Source organism: Papaver somniferum, chromosome 11 (genome assembly GCF_003573695.1).
Source record: "Papaver somniferum cultivar HN1 chromosome 11, ASM357369v1, whole genome shotgun sequence".
Lineage (NCBI taxonomy): Eukaryota > Viridiplantae > Streptophyta > Magnoliopsida > Ranunculales > Papaveraceae > Papaver > Papaver somniferum.
Window position 1 is genome coordinate 53,155,281 of NC_039368.1, and position 24,227 is coordinate 53,179,507.

General features: G+C 35.6%; 2 protein-coding genes across 2 annotated transcripts; both read right to left on the reverse strand.

Annotated features, from left to right (window-relative positions):
• Nucleotides 1-39: 39 nt before the first annotated feature.
• Nucleotides 40-1,372, reverse strand: LOC113322689 (transmembrane protein 45B-like). Its single transcript, XM_026570828.1, has one exon. The coding sequence runs from the start codon at nt 1,251-1,253 to the stop codon at nt 312-314; it is 942 nt and encodes a 313-aa protein (XP_026426613.1). The 5' UTR covers nt 1,254-1,372; the 3' UTR covers nt 40-311.
• A 244-nt stretch (nt 1,373-1,616) lies between these two features.
• Nucleotides 1,617-5,107, reverse strand: LOC113322688 (pentatricopeptide repeat-containing protein At2g15630, mitochondrial-like). The gene is made up of 3 exons (XM_026570827.1): nt 2,887-5,107; nt 2,053-2,565; nt 1,617-1,914 (listed from the first exon to the last, which is right to left on the reverse strand). Exon 1 carries the CDS (start codon nt 4,998-5,000, stop codon nt 3,090-3,092), a length of 1,911 nt encoding a protein of 636 aa, XP_026426612.1. The 5' UTR covers nt 5,001-5,107; the 3' UTR covers nt 1,617-1,914; nt 2,053-2,565; nt 2,887-3,089.
• Between the last annotated feature and the right edge of the window lie 19,120 nt (nt 5,108-24,227).

Consider the following 24,227-nt stretch of genomic DNA (forward strand, 5'->3'; position numbering starts at 1 on the left):
TCTATTATATCAAGCATAAGTGCGATACTGACAGAAGTGTCATACAACTCGGCTGAGCTTGCCTGATCCAATTAAGAAGAAAAAAAAAGGCAATTCCTTTGCATCGTCCTATTATATTCCTGGGCAACTCGAGAATGGGATTCTGCACTACACCTGCATTAATTTGCTTACATCTTTACAAGCTACTGTATTTTAGAAATATTTAACGAGCTGTTGTAAGCACAAGAAGAAGGCCTTTTATTGTCAAACAGGTTAGACCTACACATTTCAACCAGTGACCAGACTGAATATTGATGACTCTGGTGTTGCACTCAAATCTGACTCAAATTTACGCTGAAACTTACAATAGTATCTTTGGAATCAACCTGTTTACAAACATCAACACCATCCACCAAAATCTGATTCACGTCCACTCCTCTGATCCGTAGTTGCTCGTATGCTGTTGATTGACTTCTTAATCTACTTTCCCTCACTATCTTCAAGCAAGAAAATGCAGTGAAGGTCAAGATTCCACCAAGTATCCAACTGAACTGTAAATTAGCTACCGCAGCTGCTCTAACTCTAGCAGCATCGGTCATACAAGTTACAACTCCATGAATGCCGTTACCATGTTTGATCCAGTTCACGTTACATCCTGTTGGAACAAAACTAGGAGCCCATAACATAAATCCCATGTTTATAAACCAACAACCTTGTAACACCACCAAAACTGAAAGAAGAGCGCTAAGCTTGAAACTTCCAGGGTAACTGGTCATTCCCACTGCTGATATGAAGGTGAAAAACACTATAACCTGCAATAGCCAGTGGTAGTGACCTTCTAATCCAATACGGTCAGCTGAATGATAGTGAAGTAAAAACAGTTCCTGGCCAAAGACTGAGGATGCCAGGATCCCTACAATCCCGGATAACATTTCAGGTGAATTTGTTAATTCACCAGCAAGTGTGAACCCCGAATACAAAGCTAGGTGGAGAAAAATAGTCATATGTTCTAAATTAATGAACTCGAAAGAGAACTGAAAGTGAGGGTAATCAAGGATTTGGATGATGGCGGCAAAGACCGAAAAGGTAAAGATGAGGATGAGTTCTGAATATTTGAGTAACTTGAAAAATGGGCAGTTGAATGGATACCAAAATTTTGAGGTAAAAGTAGTTCTTCCTTTGAAGGAATACTCTATAATGGTATTGAACATGTGCCATACACCAAGAAGAACTAGACATAAGCCAGGAACAATATGTCCTACAAATGTGCCCATGAGTTATTTCAATCCCAAAAACTCAAGTTATTGCATGTGTACTTCTAAACTCAACTCCGCCTCAAATCCTGATCATGGTTTGTCTTCAAGAGTGACTCATATATAGATAATCAGCAAGATGCACATATCTCTGCTATAGTGAAAATCATAGTGCATTCTGCATAAGCTTCCATGATAGATATTGCAGTATAATACACGTGTACATACAGCCTAAAAAATGGAATAGATGCAGAATAGACTTTTAGACGATTGCACAAAAGAAAGAAGAATGCAAACAAAAACACAGCAATACATGGTTCACCCAGATCAAATGCTACTGTTACTACAAGTTAAATTACTTGCAATATAAAGCAAAACTATCCACTAAGATATACTTCAAAATTACAAATCTAAAAATTATAAAGAAGAGGACAGATAAGACTTGTACACCACATACCTAACACCCATTTTAACATATTGGATTACAGGATGCCTCCACCATTCTATATGTGGCAAAGACGTTTTCTCCACTACAAATAAAAATCTTAATGTACTTAAACCATGAAACATGGATCAGATCAAGAAAGTTCAATCCCAGGTATATTCCATCCACAGCGTGGTGGTTTATAACTTTTAACTGGCCAACTGATTTTTCCAGCCGCTGTATACAGACCTGAGTCACCTGACACTCAAATTTAAGAGATGATTATGGTCAGAAACTGGGTTGAAACTAGAGACTAACAAATCCCACACTTTCAAGGTGTCTCTATTCTTCTTTTTATATAAAAATAGCACTTGTAGATTGAACTGAAATTAATACCTCATACAACAACAACCAATCCTTTTAGTCCCAATCTCAACCAAGTTGGGGTAGGCTAGAAAATATCCTTTTCATTTTAACAAATTTGTATCATATGTATGTTTTGATGTTTCTCTGTTTCAGGAAAAGTGGAAAATTGGCCTGTTTTAGACAAAATGAAAAAGTGAACGTACCACTTTTCATACATTAGAAGTTGCAAGTGATAGTAAAACTAAAAATACAAATAAACAGAAGAATCATAGATATAACTGTAATGACACCAAGAATTCTATCTGTGGTCTACTGCTCTACCAAAATAATTAGAATCTCAGTCAGATTGGTTGCCTTTCCTCTGTGTTCTGAATATCCTCCAGGATCTCGAGGCTTCATGAGCTGATGTGTTATGTAGCAGCAGATATAAGACCCCGCCGTGATCATGTCATAAAGTAAATTCACAAACCTTAAATTTCTAGTATTGCTAATCTGCCTGAACACAGACTCCAACCTTGTTTCAACCCGTGAGGCAACTTACTTCTGTCGACATATAAATACAAGTGGATTAGCCCTTTCCGAAAGGGTCACTGACAAAGCAAGAGATCCAGTTATAAATATTGATTTTAGTAAGTAGATCTACAGATAAAGAGAGAGATAGCGGTGTATTGCAGGAAATACCCCATTTACAGTTAGATATTCTAGCAGCCTAGTCTAATTTTGAAAAATCACTTTTAACAACAAATGACAAGGTGTGTATAAACAAGTTCCTAAAAACACGTTAAAAATTAACAAAAATTTCTATAAGAAAATTGAACTTATAGGTGGTAACTTGTAAGCCTCTGTGTGAAGGCTTCTCCTCACCTTCAGTACTGTAGATGAAACTGCAACTTGCTCCACCAAAGCTGATAGAAAGAACAACTAACGACAGTTGCGCATAATTATATCCCACGGCCTCTTCAGGTAAACAGAGAGAAAACTATGGAGCATTTCAGGAACTCTCCCCTAACCTACTAATGCATGCTCCTTCCTAATAAACTACCAAAGCTGTGCTAGAAATTCCTGTATCACGTGGATGTAATTTGCACCAAGTTCTCATCTTTCCTCTTCCCCTCAGCTAAAGATATGTAGGTGCTGTGGTCGGGATTTATTCCTTTGCTTACCATTTCTTTAAGGAGCTCCTCAGCACGACCCTGCTCCTTGTTTTTACATAAACCTTGAATTAGAGGTTTGTATGTGAAAATAGTGGGATTGAAACCTTTACTGAACATTTCATCGCGAACTTTATAAGCATCCATGATATCACCTTTCCTACTATAACCACTTATTAAAGTGTTATAACTGATATGATCAGGTTGGATCCCTCTTTTCTTCATATCGTTGAGAAGCTCACGAGCCTCGTCAACTTTCCCTACTTTACAGAGCCCATTCATTAGTGCATTATATGTAGCTTCATCAGGAGTAATCTTCTTCGCATCCATTTCCTTCAGAAGCATAAATGCATGATCCATGTAGCCATTAGAACACTGTGCATCAATCATGGTATTAAACAATATTAAATCAGGCGATACTCCTTTATCAGTCATCTGTTTAAACAAATGATCTGCCTCATTCATTCTTTTTCGTTTGCCAAGAACATAGATAAGTGAACTGTAAGTCTGAACTGTAGGATGAATCCTTTTACTCAACATCTCTTCATAAAGTTCAATTGCTTTCGTTGCATTCAATTCCTTGCAATACCCATTAATCAAGCTGTTATATGTGACATCGTCAGGAGCCATTCCTCTTTCCCGCATTTCCTTCACCAAATTTTCGACTTCAGTCATATTTTCTTCCATAGACAAAGCGTGTATCAACTTATTGTAAGTTAAGATAGTGGGTTGCACTCCTTTCTTAACCATCTCATCCCTAAACCTAAAGGCCGTTTCCAGACTCCCCTTGTCACAGTATCCACTGATCAATGTATTGTAAATTACTGCAGTAGGAACCAATTTACTTCCCTCCATTTTCTTGAACAAATTTACAGCTTCATCAAGCTTTCCTTCTTTGCAGAACCCATTTATAAGTGAACCATATGTGTAAGAATTTGGATTAATTCCTTGCGAATCCATAGATTTGAAGATCTCGATAGCTGATTCAAGTTTTCCATGTGAACAATAACCTTGAATTAAAGTGTTATAAGTTACAACAGTAGGTTTCTCACCGAGAGCCTCCATATCCCTGATAAAACCTTTTGCCCTTTTCAGTTTCCCTTCTTTACACAGCACATTTATCATTATATTGTACGTAACAACAGATGAATATATGCTTGACCTAAACATGTCAGCATAAAAAAGCCAAGCTGCTTCAGTTAGATTTTTGTTTACAAACGAACTCAGTAGCAAATTACATGTATCGGTATGAGGGAGAATCTTTTGATCCTTCATAAATATATAAACTTGTAATGCTTCTTCAGGTCTTCCCAATTTACAATAAGCACTAATCAGATAATCCATAACTATTGAATTTGATGAATTCAATAGATTACAAGATAACACCAATTCATCAAAAATCGGTTTATTCTTTAAAAATCCACCATGGATTGCTCTTTTCAAGAGATCAATGGCAGTACTTTGATGTGATCGGTGCTGAGATATTATAACTATAGATAAGCTGAAACATTTGATATCAAAATGAAAAAAACCCAAGTTTTGTATAAACCCTAGAACAGTTTTAGGTGATTCACGAAGATCAAGCAAGGTATTGTGAACTACTAAAGAAGATAAATTTGAATACAATTCCGTAATTAAGTTCCATTCAGAAGCTAATATGGATTTTTTCAGGAGATACCCAGTGTTGGATTTGTTGTTTTCATGGATGTTAGAGTGAGATGTTGAGGAAAATGATGCATACAACTGACCTTGATTTGTGGAGAAGAACTTGGTTAGATTGATTCGTTTCTTTGATGTATGGGAGACGAGCAATCTGTGAATTTTCATATTATGCAGTGATTATCTACACAGAGGGAGAAGAGAAGGGTTTAGGCGAGGTCTCTCAATTCGAGTTTCTAATAGCTAACGGGAAGAGTTTGCACATCGCTGTGACAGTTCTCTGAGGCTTGAGCCGTGACCGCACCATTATAGACGCACCTTTTAGCTTAGAGGCGCACCTTCTTACGGCCGGAAACGGATTGTTGAACATGGAGATGCGCGTTTCCTGATTTGCAATGCAACTCGCAAACTCGTTTCTAGCTTTGTCCGGGAAGAGCAGTCTCATACCATGTTTGCTTGCATCTGACTCGCAATATGGGTCTGAATCAACCTCTGATTCGTCGGTAGTCAGATGTTAGACTGTTTGTTTTCTAGTTTGAGTCAGATTTGATTCGACCTCTGACTCAGACCTAATCCCTGACTCGGACCCGTTTGAGTCAGGTAACAAAACACTCCTGACTCATGGGACCAAACCACCGACTCACATATTTTTGAGTCAGTTGAGTCAGATCTGACTCAAAACAAACATATTGACCCAAATCTAACTCAAGTCAGGTGATTTCAGTCAAACCCAGACGACTTAGATGAATCACGAGTAAACAAACATGGTGTTAGAGCAAACACCATGAGCACATTGTGCATAAAATTTCTAGAATGTGGAAAAAGCATTACTGCGGGGTTGATTTCTTTACAATGTGGTAAATAACCGATGCTTGGCTATCAAATGCTAAATATGTATAGCATTTGATGGCAAAATCTGACTATTGATTATATAATATTTGTAAAACAAATTATGTCCACCTTTAAAATCCATCTCTTTATGATTTTTGGGTTTGTTAGTTGTTGCATTACATTTGATTTTGGTCCGCCAACATATAGTTAAAACCAATAATAACCTATAATGGTTGTTTTTTCTAGATCGAAGTCTTGGCCGCAATTAGGGTTTTTCAGCAAGCCATGGCCGCAATTAGGCTTTTTCGGCAAGTCTTGGCTATCCATAAGGTTTGTTCTTATGGTGTTTAAATTAAAGTTTGGAAAGCGCAAGTATATGGTTCCAAAAATGATTCCTCCAAATAGCCTCATGCTAAACCTACGTGGAAGATGCCTTGAATTCAAACACGAGAAAAACTTCCTGGTGGGGCCGTTATACAAATTGACTACCACAAGTTCATATAGTTGAGACCAAGTAAGCACTCCTTCGTTACTCAGTTCCTTCAGTATCCATGCGCCTATAATCAATTTAGTCTACGCAAGTGAATCCCACGATAGATGCCATTATCTTGAGATGTTTCACCGTTGTGAAGACTTTCCACTCTCGATTCTTTTGGGTCGTAACCTGAAACAAAAAATGACTGAATTTTTTCTTAGTAACCAACTCACTTATCAATCTCCAAAATTAAAACTTAGATAGAGATAAAGTAGAGTAAATGATATTCCTTTAAATTAATGTAAACTCTTTTGATCAAAAATCAAACCAAGATAGCGATTGTCAAAATACTCAATCTCGGTGGATAAGTTATATCCAAGTAATTTAACAAGAAGAAGCAACTAGAAATTTTATTCGATGATTACACATGCCTTATGTGTATCAAGATAAACTGCTCAAACATGTAAGAACAATCATAAAGATGATAAACCAAAAAGAAAAGTCTTCAAATCTCAAATCTTTAAAATAACCGCTATAAACAATTTGATTTCAGTAGTGATCAACACACTCACGTAATGGAGTCTGTTAAGATTGATTGTTGATTGATCGAAAATTATATCTAAAGATATTAAATCACGAGATCAATAATAGTTAAGCCCTAAAAACAAATTTGAGTGGCCTTATATCATATGACAAGGACCATAAAATACACAAGTTTGATCTATCAAGGATAACTATATTGTTGATTCTTAATCAAATAAATTAATCGACATACTAAAATAACAATAGATTTAGTTTCTCACCAACGATACTACTAAAATCTTATTGATCACGAAGAAGACTTTGAACGAATACCATACAAGATGTTTCAACTAATCAGATTACTCTTATATCTCTTAACAAGTTGGCTTCCCACATGATCTGGTCAAGATGTGTGTCAAGGGATGAGTTTGTAATATACAAGCTCCACTATTTATAGTATAATGGCCAAGGTTTGGTCGGAAGACAAGGTATTACCAATTCCGAAAATCCTTAAGATATGAAATACAAATTTATTTCCAAAATTATCAAATACCAACTCTATCCCAACTATTAAACTGATACCTGTCATAGATGACAACTAATATTATCCAGCGCACATCCATGTGCTTCACTGATATGTTTGTTTGAGAAAATGAGTTTCTAATAAATATTTTGGTCTTGGTATGGTATGATCTTAGGACCTAAGGATTCTATGAAACTCTTTAGTCCCACATTGGGTACACTAGAGAAGGATGACCTCCATGCATACTATTATGGATAGTATACAATATGGATGGGTGGGCATGGGTGGGAAGACAATACATGGCTCAACATATGTCATATGTTTGTATACCATGCACCAAGCTATGTGTCTACTCAAAATTATTTTTGCAAGTTTTTCTTTAGGAAATTAATTCCAAAAATATTTTCTTTAAGTGTTTTAATTATGAGAGAATTCCTTTTCCGAATTTATCTTTGTTTGTTTACAAGAAACCTAAAAAGAACTCGATTTTTGTTGAAAACTTGCTTGCCGAAGCGGATACTATGTTGTCTTCTATTCACATCATTTTTTTTTCTGGGCACTGCGCGTGTTTATTTACTTCCAATCCATGTTAATAATTTCAAGAGTGGGTAGCTTACGTTGTGCTAACACGAGCTATATCTGGTTAGTCATATCCTGGACATATCTCATTACGTTGGGGTCTACCATTGCTCACTCTTGAGTATACCCAGGAACTAATGTGTCAAGTAAAACTTATTGAACTTTTGATTCTTCCCTCATCAAGTTTTTTATGGTAGAGTTTATTCACTTCTTTAATTATATATTACTATGACGTATCTAACATTGTAGTTCATTGTTGCAAGATTCCAATAATCTTAACACATTAGTTTCCTTGTAACAATGAGAAAAAACGATGTTGAAAGACCACCGAAATTCAACGGAAAGGATTTCAAGAGATGGAAAACCAAGATGTTGTTTTTCCCAACTCATCATGATTTAGGCGTAGTACTGGTTCCTTTTGATGAATTGTTGAATACTGAAGATGATAAAGTGTTTTACAAGAGGAAGAACTATCTAGCTAAAAAACATATCATGAACTGTTTTGAAGACACGATGTATGATTTTTATAATGCCAAAGAAAATTTTTGTGCTCACGATCTGTGTGTTGAGTTAGAAGTAAAGTACCAGGCAGAGATTGTTGGTAGCAAGAAATTTCTAGTAGCGAAGTTTACGGACTTCAAGATAAAAAATGATAAGCCTGTTGTTGATCAATTCTTTAAACTTCATCAAATCATAACGAGATCCTTTTTAATGGTATGGTCATTGATGGGACGTTTCAAATATATGTGGTAATTGAGAAGTACCATCTTCTTGGCCGAAGTATGATAAACACGTAAGTGCTACATTTTATATCCATATTTATATAAGATAGGACTCGATATTTTGGCTAACAATACTATTTTAGTACTTTTATAAAAAGTACAGGTGGTTTCAATCTTCCGGGAGAATAAACAGTAAAATGAGAAGCGAAGCAGTGTTTTCGATGAAAGTGATCAATATCACTCGTGGCAACAGGAAGAGACAGCCACTTTAACTATTCATTTGCATTACCATCGAAGGCATGTCACGTATGAAAAATTGTCTTTGCCCAAGCCCACTAGTGGGTAAACAACAAGTGCATGGCTGAAGTAAATGAGGTAGTGATGGTTTTATATTCTCATGCTGTTGTTGATGTCTTCGTCTGCCGATAACAAGAATTCAAGGTGAGAAGTGATTTCTTAGATAGTTGAGACTGAGCAGTGGTGTTGAATAAATGGGTTAACGGAGAAATGAAACTGCGAAGAGTATAGATGCATGTTGGTTGGCAATGGCGTTGGATGATAAGTTGTGAGATGGACTGAACTGTGAATGGGTCAATTGCGCATTCAGGCTACAGAGAAGCAAAGATCGATATAACCAGCTGATTGTTGAAAAGGAAAGTTGGTGTTGGTTGTGATGGCCATGTATACGAGAATGGAGAGAAGATCAAGTTTCCATTAAAGCTTCCTGCAATATAGAAACAACGTGGTTCGAAATGGGTTTGGTGCTGCAAACAACAAATATGGGGTCAGCTGCGATGAAGATTTTGAGATGGACAGATTGGTAGTTGGCTGAGATAGCAGTCAAGAAGAGGCCGCTGCTGTGGTGTTTCAATAAAGCTGAAGAAAGATGGTTGTGTAGATCGCAGACGGCAATCAGGAGTATGGCTCGAGTGACAGAGTTGTTAGCTTGGCTTTGATGGCAGAGAATGGTCGAGTTGTATGGCTGTTTCTGGTAGTGGTTGCAGTGATGGCAAGGACGAAGGTGATATATTTCTGAAATGGGCAATTACAGGTGACGATTGAGCTGTTGGAGTTGAATATTGCCTGAGTTTATCAGGGCCGCTGGATGGAGAGTTGGACGTGACTGAGAAGGTAGCAGTAGTGAGAATGGAGATGGATCGAACTGCCGATACTCGAACGGTAGATGACTGCAGAACGAGAAGTATGTGTTGATGAACGAGAACAAAGGAGTTTTTTATCTATCTTGAGCTTGGCAGTAAGGATGCATGGTTGATTGGAGAAACTCGTCAGTTGTTTGTCGAGGGTATTAGGAAGTTGTTGTTGTGGTCATAACTGGCAGTGATGGATTTATGTTCTCAAGCTGGTGTTGGTAATGATGGATTTATGGAGAGCTGAACGGGAATGAAGATGGAGATCAAAATTCCAGGGAGAGATACATGTGATGAAGATGAGTTTGTTCTCAGCTGGTACTGGGTCATACTTGGCCTGAGTTGTATGCCGGAAGATAAACGAAGACCATATTTTGTCGCCGTTCATACAAGTGGTCTTTGGTTAGATGGTTGTAGTGGATGCATGCAATTGGAGATTGGCATTCACCTTGGGCCGGAGTTGGATCTGGAGTATTGGATTGGGCCTCGGCTATTCGCTAGGTCTGATTTTTGGACTTATGGCAACATCAGTATTTAGACTTCAACAGAGAAACGAGAATGGGGGATGACAAGTTGACAACAGAGAATCGGCTACTGGACGGAGAGCCGCAAGCAAGAGAAGAACGGAGAACTGCGGCGGCCTTGGAGGTTACTGAGTGCAGAACAATCAAGAAGAAAAAGAAGCGACGGTTTAATCTTTCTAATCTTTTGTTCATTATTTTATGGAATTTGAGAAATCCATAGGCATATGTTGCTAGACTTTCGTTACTAGGGTTTATAGGTGAAACCACTTTTGGGTATTAGGCTAATTTGAATGGATTATATAGCATTAGACCATTATGATTTGAATTAATTAAATTTTGAATAATGTTTATTGATTGATCGAAAATACAAGTTGTTGCTTCACCGGTTTTAAAAACCTATGTGTGTAAATAATAGTTTTACAAGTATATTTGTCTTATTATTTGATGATCCATGCTTCGTTAAAATTTTTGATGGGTTATACTTAGAAAAGCCATATAGAATTTGTGTACCTATACTTAGTTTCGTATAACTTTCTCGCTAATGCAATTTGATGGTTCATGCTTGGTTTTAGTCTTTTGATGTGCCATACTTAGGGTATACCAGTGATATTTGCGACTCTAATATATATAATAGGTGATGTCAATAAAACGAACATTAAACACTTATTCATAATTATGTTTCCTTTCAGTATTTGCAAGGAAATGGTGGTGGATACCAATAAAACCCTGATTATTGATTCTTCTATTGGATTCATTTTATTAGTTTAATTTATTTTCTTTGTTTATATTCTTTCAAAAATCTAAAAACAACATCTGTGATTAGTCGATCAGAATTATTGATTACGGTATTTCCACCGCTCCTTGTGGGAACGACCCGTACTTGCGGTTGTCTACATTGTAGACGCCGTGCGATTGCGGTTATTATAGTATAGGGCATCTCCCGATCCTATCAAAGTACGAGAAAACTGAGACATGAAATTGGTGATATCAACATGGTTGAATTTGGAAAGGAAATTCAAGTGGAAGAATTATTATGCACCAAGGACAATAACGTGTCATCTTAAAGGGATATGACTGTCAAAGCTCATGTGACTGAACACAAATCTTTCAAAGCTGAAAAAGGTGAGAACAAATTATTTTTACAGCAGTTAAACCCGCCAAACGTTGGTATGTCAAGGTTGGTTGTCATATTTTAGTATCAAAACTCAAAGTCGCTTGATTAGATTACTAGAGTCAACTTCGTTAGGTTAGACTTGGAAGTCCAGAAATGTTGAGACATACAAGTATTACTCTGAAGAGTTGAAGATTCTGAATACACATCGACATCAAAGAAGATATTATCCTTATACTTAAGGTTAGTAATATAAAACTTGACTTATTCCATATATATCTATGTTATTTCAAGTTGTTCAGATTGAAAACATAAGATGCAAAGCTATATATATATGAAGCTCTAGTATTAGAGACTTCATCATCTTATTGTGATCAAAGTGCCAAGGAAGAATAACGCTTATATTAAATTAATTACGAAGTATAACGCCTATATTTTGAACTTCGTAGTTGCAACATAGATATTTATAACTTGTTACTAGAATGTGTAATGAACTTAGGATTGATTACATGCCTAGAAAACTATGTTTGGTTATATGAGTTTAAGGAGGTAGACTTACGAAACTTGTTTCGTAGTTGAAAGAAATCAATTAATTGGTGGTCTGGTCCTTTTGGGATCTCTAGCAGGACCGATCCCTATTGGGGATCTCTAACAGAACCGACCCCTATATATTGGGGATCTATAGTAGGGTCGATTCCCATGGAAACATAAATTTCAGATATCACGTATACTTTAGGGTTTGTGTGATTTTGGAAGTTGGGATTGAAAAATAGGAAAGTTCAAGATGTCGACATTGTGAGTTATTTGAACATGTGTACAAACCTTATGTTTTATTATTCAAAGATATTCCTTGATACCCAAGGTGAGATCTCAAACCTAAATGTTTGAGAATCTTTGTTAAGATTTTCGAATGTATATTATTTATTTTTCCACCAAGTAAAACATATCTATGGCTATATTAGTAAAATATACTTGTATACCAACTAATATTGAGTTGTCATCCAAGAGGGATTTCAGAATTACAGCTGGATATTGGTAGGAATTAGACAAAACCAAAATTGGTGTTTATTGCATATCTTGAGAATATTTTCGGTTATGGAAATTCTTTGGTGTCCAAACTACCTTGGTCTATAAATACCAAAGTTTGTTCTTCTTACAAACTTATCCTGGAAGACACTTCATTTTGTAATCACTGATATAACTGACTAATAATATTACTTGTAATACTATATTGAAGAGGAGAGTAACCTAATTAGACAAAATCTCTTACGTCCGCTAGTTTAAAGACTTTTCTGGGATCAAGAAGCGTTTAGATAGTACCATAGATGGGAAGCTAGAACTTTTGTTGTTATTTTTAGTTTTTTATTGTTGATTTGATTGATTAACGGTGGTCGAACCCTAATTTCACGTAGTTTGTTTATTATGAGAACTTTCTATTCTGATATAAGGTCATTCGAACTAGATCAAGGATCAACATAGATCAGATCTATTTTTATGTATGACGATAGGCTTGTGATTATCCATTGTTAACAGACTCCGTTCTGTGCGTCATCGATCACAAGCGAATCAAGTTTGTTTATGCAGGTACTTTGAAGACATTGAAGAATTGAAGACAAGAAAATTTAATTATTGGTTTTGTATCTTTGTGATTAATTAATGCACACACTTGATCGACAGGGATCTGACTAGACTTTGTTTATATTTTATAGACATCTTATTTGCTAGTCGTGTTAGATCGAAAAACTATCATTTGGTGGTATTATTCATTATTTGAATCCGATAGTTCGTATACCTAGATCTGGTTATCTTGATAATCTGGATCTTGGTAGATCTTACCCGAAAAATGAGTTTATTAGATTATATGGAAGAGTCTTTGTTGAACTCAACATAAATCTCTAGTTTACTTCTTGGTATTGAAAGATTGGTTACCGAAGAGGTTAGTCATCTACTGTTTCGTAAGACGATGCGAAGGAGTTGAGTCCTTGAAGTCTTCACATCGGCTGAAGAAAACTATGATAATAGACTCTATCTTAGGATTCGCGTGTATAGGCCATATTGGTTGTAGGCGCAGGGATACTGAGGAAAGTAGGTAACTATGGGTAGTTTACTTGGTCTCAACTATACGAAGTTGGTACTAATCTTTGTATAGCGACTTAATTTTGAGAGTATTCAAAATTGGACTAGGTCCCGTGGTTTTTATGCATTTGCGATTTCCTCGTTAACAAAATCTTATCGTGTCTTTACTTTTACTTTCTGCAATTATAATTATAATTATTGTTTTAGTTATAATTTTAAAAGTAAATAGATTGTGCGTTAATCCAAAAATTTGGGTTGATCCCTATAGTTAAGGTTCAATTCCGGACTTATATTATATACCAAGTTTATGCCTTGTTGTCGTCATCTTCTTGACAGTCTATTTGTATATTGGATCACACAAGGTATCGGACTTATAATAAAGTTGACATCGAAAAGATTGTGGCGTACTTGGTACCCTCAATTCTAAGAATGGTTCTCACGAGAAAGGTAAGTTTCGTAAACCAGGATATATGATTACTAAAATTAAGGGTGTTTGTTACGTGTGTGGAATTCTTGTCCATATGGCAGTTCACTGTAGACAACGTAAGGACTTTAATAAGAAGAATACGCTAATTTGTTTGAGAAGAACAAAGACGAGTTTTCTTCTAGGCGTCTGAATTTAATTTGATGAGTAATGTGATGGATTGTGGGTAGAATATGGAGCTACTAAGCATGTTTGTGGGAACATAGACATGTTCACCTCCTATCATAAGATAGGGGATGACGAGAAGCTAACAAATATTGCAGGTAAGGGAAAGGTCGTTCTGAAGCTCACATCTGACAAAAGTCTCACATTGAGTGAAGTTCTTCATGTTCCATACATATGCAAGAATCTTGTCTCTTGTTTTGTTTTAGATGATAAGGGTTTCAAAGTTGTAACTGAGTCTAGAATAGTTATAGTTACTAAGGGCAAAGATTATGTGGGTAAGGGTTATAAGACCGTGGGTATATATATAAAAACTTAATATAACCTGTCCTGAAATGAATTTGAATGATTCTCCTGCCTATATGTGTGTGTTATTGAATGTTTAGCATGGTAGACTTTGTTAGAGCATTGCTCGGTCGAACTCGCAAGCGTTGCTATCTCAAGCTTGTTTGTCAAGTTTAGTTTCCAAAACTATAAGTCTTGATTTCTAGTCTACTTATATATAAGTCTCGGATTAAGATAGTAAGTGTAGTTGAGCTTTAGACTTCACGGCGTTCATAGAATGAAGACGAAGAACTACTCAAGGGAACTTGCGGAACTTCATCAGCAAAAGGTATGTGGAGACTTGAAATTATTTATCACTCAAAAGTCTATCTACCATATCTCCTATTTGAGATCAAAGTCGTATTGCTATATAGACTTCAATTATACACATTTGATATTTCGAGCCGAGTTTATCTCGCTTATCTATTTCTCGAAATATGTATTGGTAAGCTTTCGCTTTAACCAAGTTCATCTTTTACTCTTGACGAAAGTCAAAAGATGATCATGTTAAAATCGCCTTGTAACATCTTACATGATTTGTGTGAGACAGTCATTTGATGTAGACTCGGAATGTTTCGTATTGATCATTCGATCACTTGAAAATTGCTTTCAAACTAATAATTTGTGTGAGAAAGCTATTGTCGTCTTCCAACAATGTTTAAATGATTGAAAAGAGGATTTAGAACATGTAACCATGATTGGATATATACATAGTGTGTATTCACATTAGTGAAAAGTCCAAAACCGGGAACCATGGTATGCGTACCCATACGCATACTGGTTGGTTGTTGGAAGTCCGGGAACTAAGTATGCGTACCCGTACACATACTGGCGGGAGTTTAAGTTCCGTGAATTTCTGTTGGAGTTTGGAAGTGTAGTATGGTATGCGCACCTGCACGCGTACTGGCGTAACCAAACTCAGTCCCGCTACTTAGGTATGCATACCCATTTGCATACTTAACTAGGTTATGTTCTAAAATCGGTTTGTTCATGAACTAATACATTTACATAATAAAGAATGCAATCTTTTGAAAACCTTGGATATAATGTTCATAAATGGTTTGAGTGAATCAAAATCGATTTTGCTTCAATTGTGTCTTGTATACTTCTATGAGAATATAAACAATTGAACAACTCTCTAACTAGTTTTATTTGAGTCATTTGAACTAGTTGTGATGAAGATGAATAAGGTTGATGTGAAAGTGCTCATATGTCTAACCATTGGTTAACTATTGTTGAACCAACTAAGTGTACATGTTTAGGTACGGTCACCTTTATCTAAATAATGGTACATTTCATTTGTGTATAACAAGCTAAGTTTGATCTAACGGTTGAAAGATATTAGCTTGAATCTAATCAGGTTTTCATCTAACGGTGAATATTGAATGCATTGTTACCAAGGTAACATTGATTGTGAACCCTGATTTAGAGACTATATAAAGGAGAACTCTAGCAACTGGGAAACCTAATCCCCACACCTCCTGTGTGATACTAGTTGCGAATAGAGTCGATTCTCCTTTAACCTTAGGTTGTGATACCGATTGTTTTATTAAGTCTTTGACTTTGGGTCGTAGCAACTCTTAGTTGTGGGTGAGATCAACTAAGGGAATCAAGTGCGCAGAATCCGGCGTTGTTCAAGAGGCGTAAGGAACGCAACTGTACCTTGATCAGTGTGAGATTGGTTAGGGCTCAAATACATTCCATTCCGAAGTTAACTGGTAGTAGGCTAGTGTCTGTAACGGCTTAATACAGTGTGGTGTTCAAATCTGGACTAAGTCTCGGGGTTTTTCTGCATTTGCGGTTTCTTCGTTAACAAAATTTCTGGTGTGTGTGTTATTTCTTTTCCGCATTATATTTGTTTATATAATTGATATATCACAGGTTGTGTGTAAGTTCAATCAATTAGATAATCCAACCTTTGGTTGTTGATATAAATTGATTGACACTTGGATATTGGTTTTTTATACCGTACAAGTTATTTCTTATATTCAATCAGGCTCGCAAATTCCTATTTGTTTGATTGCAGGTTGAATTGAGAAATTGAGATATAACTCTTTGATATACTTTTCTTAAGATTGTGTCTGACTGTCTAGTTGATTCCCTTGAAAGTATATTGGAGTTAGTCCATACAGATTGCTAAGCGAAATATTGGGCGTGGTTATTAGACCCCCGCTTTTTCAATTGGTATCAGAGCAGGCAAACACTATAAACCTAACAAGTTTGTGTTTGAGTGATCTCTAAAGTATGTCCCTATGAGAATTTTTTTTGGAGAACTTGCTCTAGGCATCTGTAACGCACGCCAGAATTCCTTAAAGATTGTTCAAAACTTATTATCTATTAGACCTCTGGTCTCTCATGATAATCTTGTTCCATCTAAGACTTTGGAAAACTTAGATGATGAGGAACAATCTAAAGGAAAAATTAATAGTTCTTCTGAGAAAAATCGTTCGAGAAAACATGGTCAGCGCTCAAAGATATGGAATCTCACTAGATTAACTCTTAATCTTTTTGAGGAATACTATCGTGATGGATCACTTGACAAAGATCTATTTAGAGCTTTTGAAAGCGTTTTCAAATTCTTAGAAAAACTTCATTCGTTTGTGGAAAAGAATCGTTCTTATAAAATTTCTATACCTGTCAAATCATGTATTCGTGATGTACGAACAATACTTACTTCCAACTCATGTGAAATTGATAAAAAGATTTCTGGTGAGTTTGGCGTAGGTTCTGATTGTCAGAAAAAGTCATTCCTTGGTCATAAGAAAAATATTTCAAAAAATTATATTAACCCTGAGTATCATCTATGATTGTACTTCTGGTACATTTCACAAATATCAACCAGGAAAGTTGCATGGTACGCGTACCTTTCTTCTTCCTTCTCTTGTCCGCGTACGTGAACTTTTCTAGGGTTCATGTATCATCTCCATTAGAGTTCATCCTTGGAGTCTCAAAAGTGACTAAGGGTTTATTCTTTTTCAAGGAGCAAATCAAGTAAGTTCTTTCTTCTTCTTGTACTCTCAATTTCTAGGTCTCATGGGAAATTTCAAGGGTTCAAAGAAGGCTTCAAAAACTTTGGATTTTTCATCCTCTAGCATGACTATACCTCAAAATGAAGATTTTATTAGAATTAGATTTGTCAATGATTCTACTAGTAAGATCTTTAAAAGGATTTATTCTAGTGGTTTTATTCTAGAAAAGAAATTGGATTTGGTTAGTGGTCATAAAGAAGATTTGGTTTGCTTTGAAAAATTTAATCTTGGAAACATCTTTAGTGGTCTTGGTGAAGGTTTTGATACTCTTACAAGAATCTTCTAATCTAACATCCATGACGTTGATCCTAAGGACATGGAATTCAAGACCATGATAAATATATAAAGTATTCTTGTTAATAGAGAATTGGTTTCAAAGATTACTAAAATCCCTTTGGGAAATTTTCGCCTTCGAAGGCCAAGTGGAGAAAGACCATCCTATGAAACCATTTCAAATGGTCTTTGTGGTAAGAGTGTCGATTGGATTGAAGGAAAATTTCCTACCAATTATCTTAGCTTCGCCTTGATGTCGTTTGGAAAACTTGGTATATCTAATATTTGTCCCTCCACAATTGAATTCTCGGTGGAGTCGTGAGTTTGCAGAGTTAGTATATTTCCTTGAATTGGGTACTCCAAGTCTCAACATTTGTGGATGCATCATTCTTCAAATGCTTTCGATGATATCTTCCAACAAGAAGTTAGGCTATCCTTGTTTGATTGATAGAATTTGTCGCACTCATTCTGTTGCTCCTATTGGCAACTCAATTGGAATTCCCAAGCTTGTTCGTCCTTGTACCTTCAAACGTATGAAGAAGAATGCAAGCAAGAGACAAAGATGTGATACCTTTGATGGTTCTTGCGATCCCACCACCTTGAAGCTTCTTCATCAAATTCACAAGGGTGTGTGTAAGATCAATTCTAAGGTAAAATGTGTGCAAGAACAAATTTGTGTGATTGCTACCAAGTTTCACGAAATTAAGGAATATATGGATAAGATTCAAGCCACTTTGATGTTCTCCGATGATGATGATGATTAATTTCTCTTGTCTTTATTTTTTCTAGGAAACTTCTTATGAGAATTTATTCTTGTGTTTTGAGAAGGATAACTAGGGTTTGGAATAGCAATTATTGTGAGTACACATAGTTATTTCCAACGATTTTCATCTTGCAATGCTTTTAGATTTATTTATTTAAATTCTACAGTGTATTTGGAAGATGATTTTGCAGTATTAATATTTATGGTTTTATATATTTCAACTTGTTTTGGATATGTGTGTTTGCATCCCTGAACTATGATTGTCCCATACGTGGTCAAAAGTTAAGTCTTTCGTATGTCATTATGAAAATATTGATAAAAGATTGAATGAACTTTTGACAAACAAAAGTTAATCCTATTATGTCATTATGCAAATATTGATGGAAGATAGGATGAACTTTTTGATGTAATTTTGTAGTGGTAAGTAGAAGTTCGTTCAACTCGGACTTGTGTAGACTCAATTTCAGACTTAATAATAGAAAACAATAAAAATAAAGAAAATATATACACAAGGTTTGTCACAATGTCGAGAGATTACTGAGACACAGGATTCCACCAAACCTCATACCATGTGGTTCAAAAATCAATTCTTAGACAATTATAGCTCTTGTTTATTGACTCTAATTCTTTTCCAGGGTAGATTTTAAAAATATTAATTGTAAATCACTAGCATGATGCATCAAAAGCACTTAGACCAAGCATACATCATCATACGACTTCAGAACTAATTAAGAAAAATCATAAAACGATTAAATTAATGCAAAAATCATAAAAAGAATTAAATATAATTACCACACGTATGAAATATGGCTTCCTCTATCATCCCAGTGTTGGGGTTTAGCTCCTCATATTAATCATGATCTCAAAATATGTGTTTGTTGCTCAAAAGATGATTAAAAGAGTGAAAAGTAATAACACAGACTGTTTGCAACAGTGTATTGGTGTTGCAAAACAGCTATTACAATGGAACTGTTACAAAAAAACTGTTGCTTTGTCGCTGATTTTAAAACCCTATAATAAGACTGCCCTGAACATCTTAATGTTCTTCAGCTGTTAAACAACGACACTTTTCTGCGACTGTCTAACGAGGGTCAATGTTCTTCAGCTGTTCTTCTTCTTCAACAGCAGCAGCAGCTGAAACAGAGTTTGGTAAAGCTCTGATTTCTTCTTCTCTGGCTCTCCTTAGGTTCCCAAACTCTCGACACCTCTTCTATATTACCCAAGACATCTATTTATATCAAAAATACCGATTAAATCTCTCCCAAATCTTCCAAAATCTCTTTCCTTCTCTTCACGGCCAAGTTGCGACAATTTCTTGTTTTAGGATTTCTACGCGTTTCTGAGCTTTCCTTTTTATTCTAAACTCTTCCTTAGATAGATACAAATCTTTGGGAAGGTTTACAGCGTTTTAATCACTCTAAAATTCCCTAAAACAAGTCACACACGTGACTTTCCATATTTTCTTGTTGTGAGAAAAATCCATCGTTTGAGCCCATTCTAATCGATTTAAACACCCATATCAGATTCCTAGACCCATAAGGAGTCTATCCTATGAAAATCAGATGTTTAATCGACCTCAAACTCCTTCAAATCACGATTGCCAAAACTGCTCTTTAACTGCATTTTTTTTCCGCCAAAATCCTTTTTTTTGAATGTTGAAGATAGTTGCCCCTTATCCAGAGTAGGGGTGCGATTAGCAACTGCCTGGAAATAGGATGCCCCTTAGTAATTAGGTTACCCCTTATCCAAAGTGAGATTCCGAATAGCAAATGTCCTCCGGGTGCTTTCCGACAACTTTTCGAGCCAATTTTTTCCAAAAATGTTTATTGGCCAAAAATACCTACAAATAAATAAAACACCATAATAAGTAAAAAAATGAGCCCTAACAACATATAGAATCGAGACAAATCGGACACAAAAATGTGTCTATCACTTTTGTTTACAAAGATTAAGTCTATTATACGTCTCTATGCAAATATTGATGAAAAATAGAATGAATCTTTGAATATTCCGCAGTATTGGTTGTCATGATCCACATCTTTGTGTAAATACTGTGCGGATCCGTAAGTTTTCTTATGTTGAGCATTTCATTGTTCTCTTGTGGTTAATTTAATTGAGTATTCTGGATACAAATTCATGTTTCATGTGATTTGTTAATGTCCAAAGAAATCCTTTTTTTCTTGTAAAAGTAAGGTCGCTCTTGTTGTTCCTTTGGGGATGACATTTTATGGGGGAGATTTCTTAATTGAACTTGTACTTAATTGCCAAATCTTTATGGGGAGTGCGATTGTGGAATTTTGTAGGGGTTATCATGTATCTTTATAAACTCCTTGATGAATGCATTTAGTTTCGGCTATATGATTGCATCTAAACAAGGTGATATGTGGTTTTATTTTGGTCATGAAGTATCTCTATGGAAATTTTATCAGGATCCCACTAGTTTTCATACCTTTGCCAATTTATATTGACAAAAAGGGGGAGAATTAATGTGCAGTTCACGCTACAAATACGTATGGTTTACGGATCATTATTTCATGGGAGATGAAGTATTGACTAAGGGGGAATGATACATATCACCATAGTATTGTTGTCAAAGTTTTGATACAATTGAACTTTGATGATGTGTAATAATACTATGACACTGATAACAATGATTGTGAGCTATTGTTTTCTCATTGTTATAGCTACGAATCTTCAACAACTATGATGATGAGTTGAACACGTTTAGAATCATTGGAGTACTTGGAAGTGACGAAGATTTCAAGTAGTGTTGAAGAACCAAGGATATCAAGCATTTGGATGAGAAGCTACAAAGTTTATTTATTTTGTAATCCATATGTATTGATAGTTTTGTCACGAAAATTGACAAAGAGGGAGATTGTTAGAGCACTGCTCGGTCGAACTCGCAAGCGTTGCTATCTCAAGCTTGTTTGTCAAGTTTAGTTGCCAAAACTATAAGTCTTGATTTCTATTATACTTATAGCTATGTCTCAGATTAGGATAGTAAGTATAGTTGAGCTCTAGACTTCACGGCGTTCATCGAATGAAGATGAAGAACTACTCAAGGGAACTTGTGGAACTTCATCAAAAAAAGGTATGTGGAGACTTGACATCATCTATCACTCAAAAGTCTATCTACTTTATCCCCTATTTGAGACAAAAGTTGTATTGTTATATAGACTTCAATTATACACATTCGATATTTCGAGTCGAATTTATCTCGCTTATATATTTATCGAAATATGTGTTGGTAAGCTTTCGCATTAACCAAGTTCATCTTTTATTATTGACGAAAGTCAAAAGATGATCATGTGAAAATTGCCTTGTAACATCTTACATGATTTGTGTGAGACTGTTATTTGATGTGGACTCAGAATGTTTCGCATTGATCATTTGATCACTTGAAAATTGTTTTGAAGCTAATAGTTTGTGTGAGACAACTATTGTCGTCTTCCAAGAATGTTTAAATGACTGAAATGAGGGTTTAGAACATGTAACCATGATTGGATATTAACATAGTGTGTATTCACATTAGCGTAAAGTCCAAAATCGGGAACCATGGTATGCGTACATGTATGCATAGTGGTTGGTTGTTGGAAGTCGGGGAACTAAGTATGCATACCTGTACGCATACTGGCGGAAGTTCAAGTTGCGTGAATTTCTGCTGGAGTTTGGAAGTGTAGTATGGTATGTGTACCTGTACGCATACTTCAGTAGGTTATGTTCTAAAATCGGTTTGTTCATGAACTAATACATTTATATAATAAGGCATGCAATCTTTTTCAAACCGTGGATATAATGTTCATGAAATGATTCGAGTGAATCAAAATTGATTTTGCTTCAATTGTTTCTTGTATACTTCTATGAGATTATAAACAATTGAACAACTAGTTTCATTTGAGTCATTTGAACTAGTTGTGATGAAGATGAATAAGGTTGATATGAAATTTATCATATGGCTAACCATTGGTTAACTATTGTTGAACCAACTAAGTAACGTTTAGGTAAGATCACCTTTATCTAAATAATGGTACATTTCATTTGTGTATAACAAGGTAAGTTCGATTTAACGGTTGATAGATATTAGCTTGAATCTAATCAGGTTTTCATCTAACGGTGAATATTGAATGCTTTGTTACCAAGGTAACATTGATAGATATTACTAAGGAAGAACTCTAGCAACTGGTAAACCTAATCCCCACACCTCCTGTGTGATAGTAGTTGCGACTAGAGTCGATTATCCTTTAACCTTAGGTTTTTTAAAAACCATGTAGGTTAACGACTTGAAGATTTCATAAGGATTGTGAAGCCAGACCCAACTATTTTCTATGTAGTTGTGTGTTCTGATCTTTTGTTGTTTTCTATTGTGATTGAGTACTATCTTCTTTAAGATTTTCTCGAGATTTATTCTCCGATAAGCAAGATTGAAAAGTAGTCACAAACATCTACGTCTCATCGTTTGTGATTCTACAATATCTTGTTTCGTTAATCGATTAAGATTAATGTGAGGTTATTGATAATACTAGGTTGTTCTTCGGGAATATAAGTTCGGTTTATCAATTGGTTCCTGTTCACCTTGATTTATCAAAAGATGGAACAAAACTCGTAGGTATTTCTGTGGGAGACAAATTTATCTATTCAATAGACTTTTCTGTGTGATACAGATTTGTTTATTAAGTTTTCGACTTTGGGTCGTAGCAACTCTTAGTTGTGGGTGAGATCATCTACGAAAATCAAGTACGCAGAATCCGGCGTGGTTCAAGAGGCGTAAAGAACGCAACTGTACTTTGATCAGTGTGAGATTGGTTAGGGCTCAACTACATTCCATGCCGAAGTTAACTGGTAGTAGGCTAGTGTCTGTAGAGGTTTAATATAGTGTGGTGTTCAAATTTGGACTAGGTCCCAGGGTTTTTTTGTATTTGCGGTTTCCTCGTTAACAAAATTTCTGGTGTCTGTGTTATTTCTTCTGCATTATATTTGTTTATATAATTGAAATATCACAGGTCGTGCGCAAGTTCAATCAATTAGATACTCCAACCTTTGGTTATTGATATAAATTGATTGACACTTGGATATTGGTTTTTGATACCGTCCAAGTTATTTCTTATATTCAATCAGGCTCGCAAATTCCTATTTGTTCGATTGCATATTGAATTTAGAAATTGAGATATAACTCTTTGATATACTTTTCTTAAGATTGATTCTGACTGTATAATTGATTCACTTGAAAGTATATTGGAGTTAGTCCATACAGATTGCTAAGCAAAATATTGGGTGTGGTTGTTAGACCCCCGCTTTTTCAGACTTTTCATGTAAAATAAATCAATGCATAAATGGGATAGCGTAGATTGCATACCCAAATGCACTATGGATAAAAATTGTGAGTATGAAATTTGCGGTATAATCTAAGCACGCTAAGAAATCATTCAGTAAGAATGTCCATGGAATTTCTAACCCCTTGGAGTTAATCCATTCAGATCTAGTTGATATGAAATCAGTTCAAACTAGAGGTGGCAAGAAGTGGTTTGTCACTTTTGTAGATGATTGTGCGAAGTACTGTCATATATACTTGCTTAGGGGATGATGCCGTAAAAGCTTTTAAGATGTATAAACCAGAAGTTGAAAATCAGTTGAATGGTACCATTAAAACTATTAGGTCTGACCGTACTGGTGACTATACAATTCCTAGTGGAGAATTTTGTCTAGAAAATGGTATTATTCATAAACTTAGGCCTCTTTATTCGCCGCAGTCTAATGGTGTAGCTGAACTTACGAACTGTACCCATAAGAATATGATAAATGCCATGTTAATTAGTTGAGGATTACATGTGAACTTTTTTTTGGGGGGG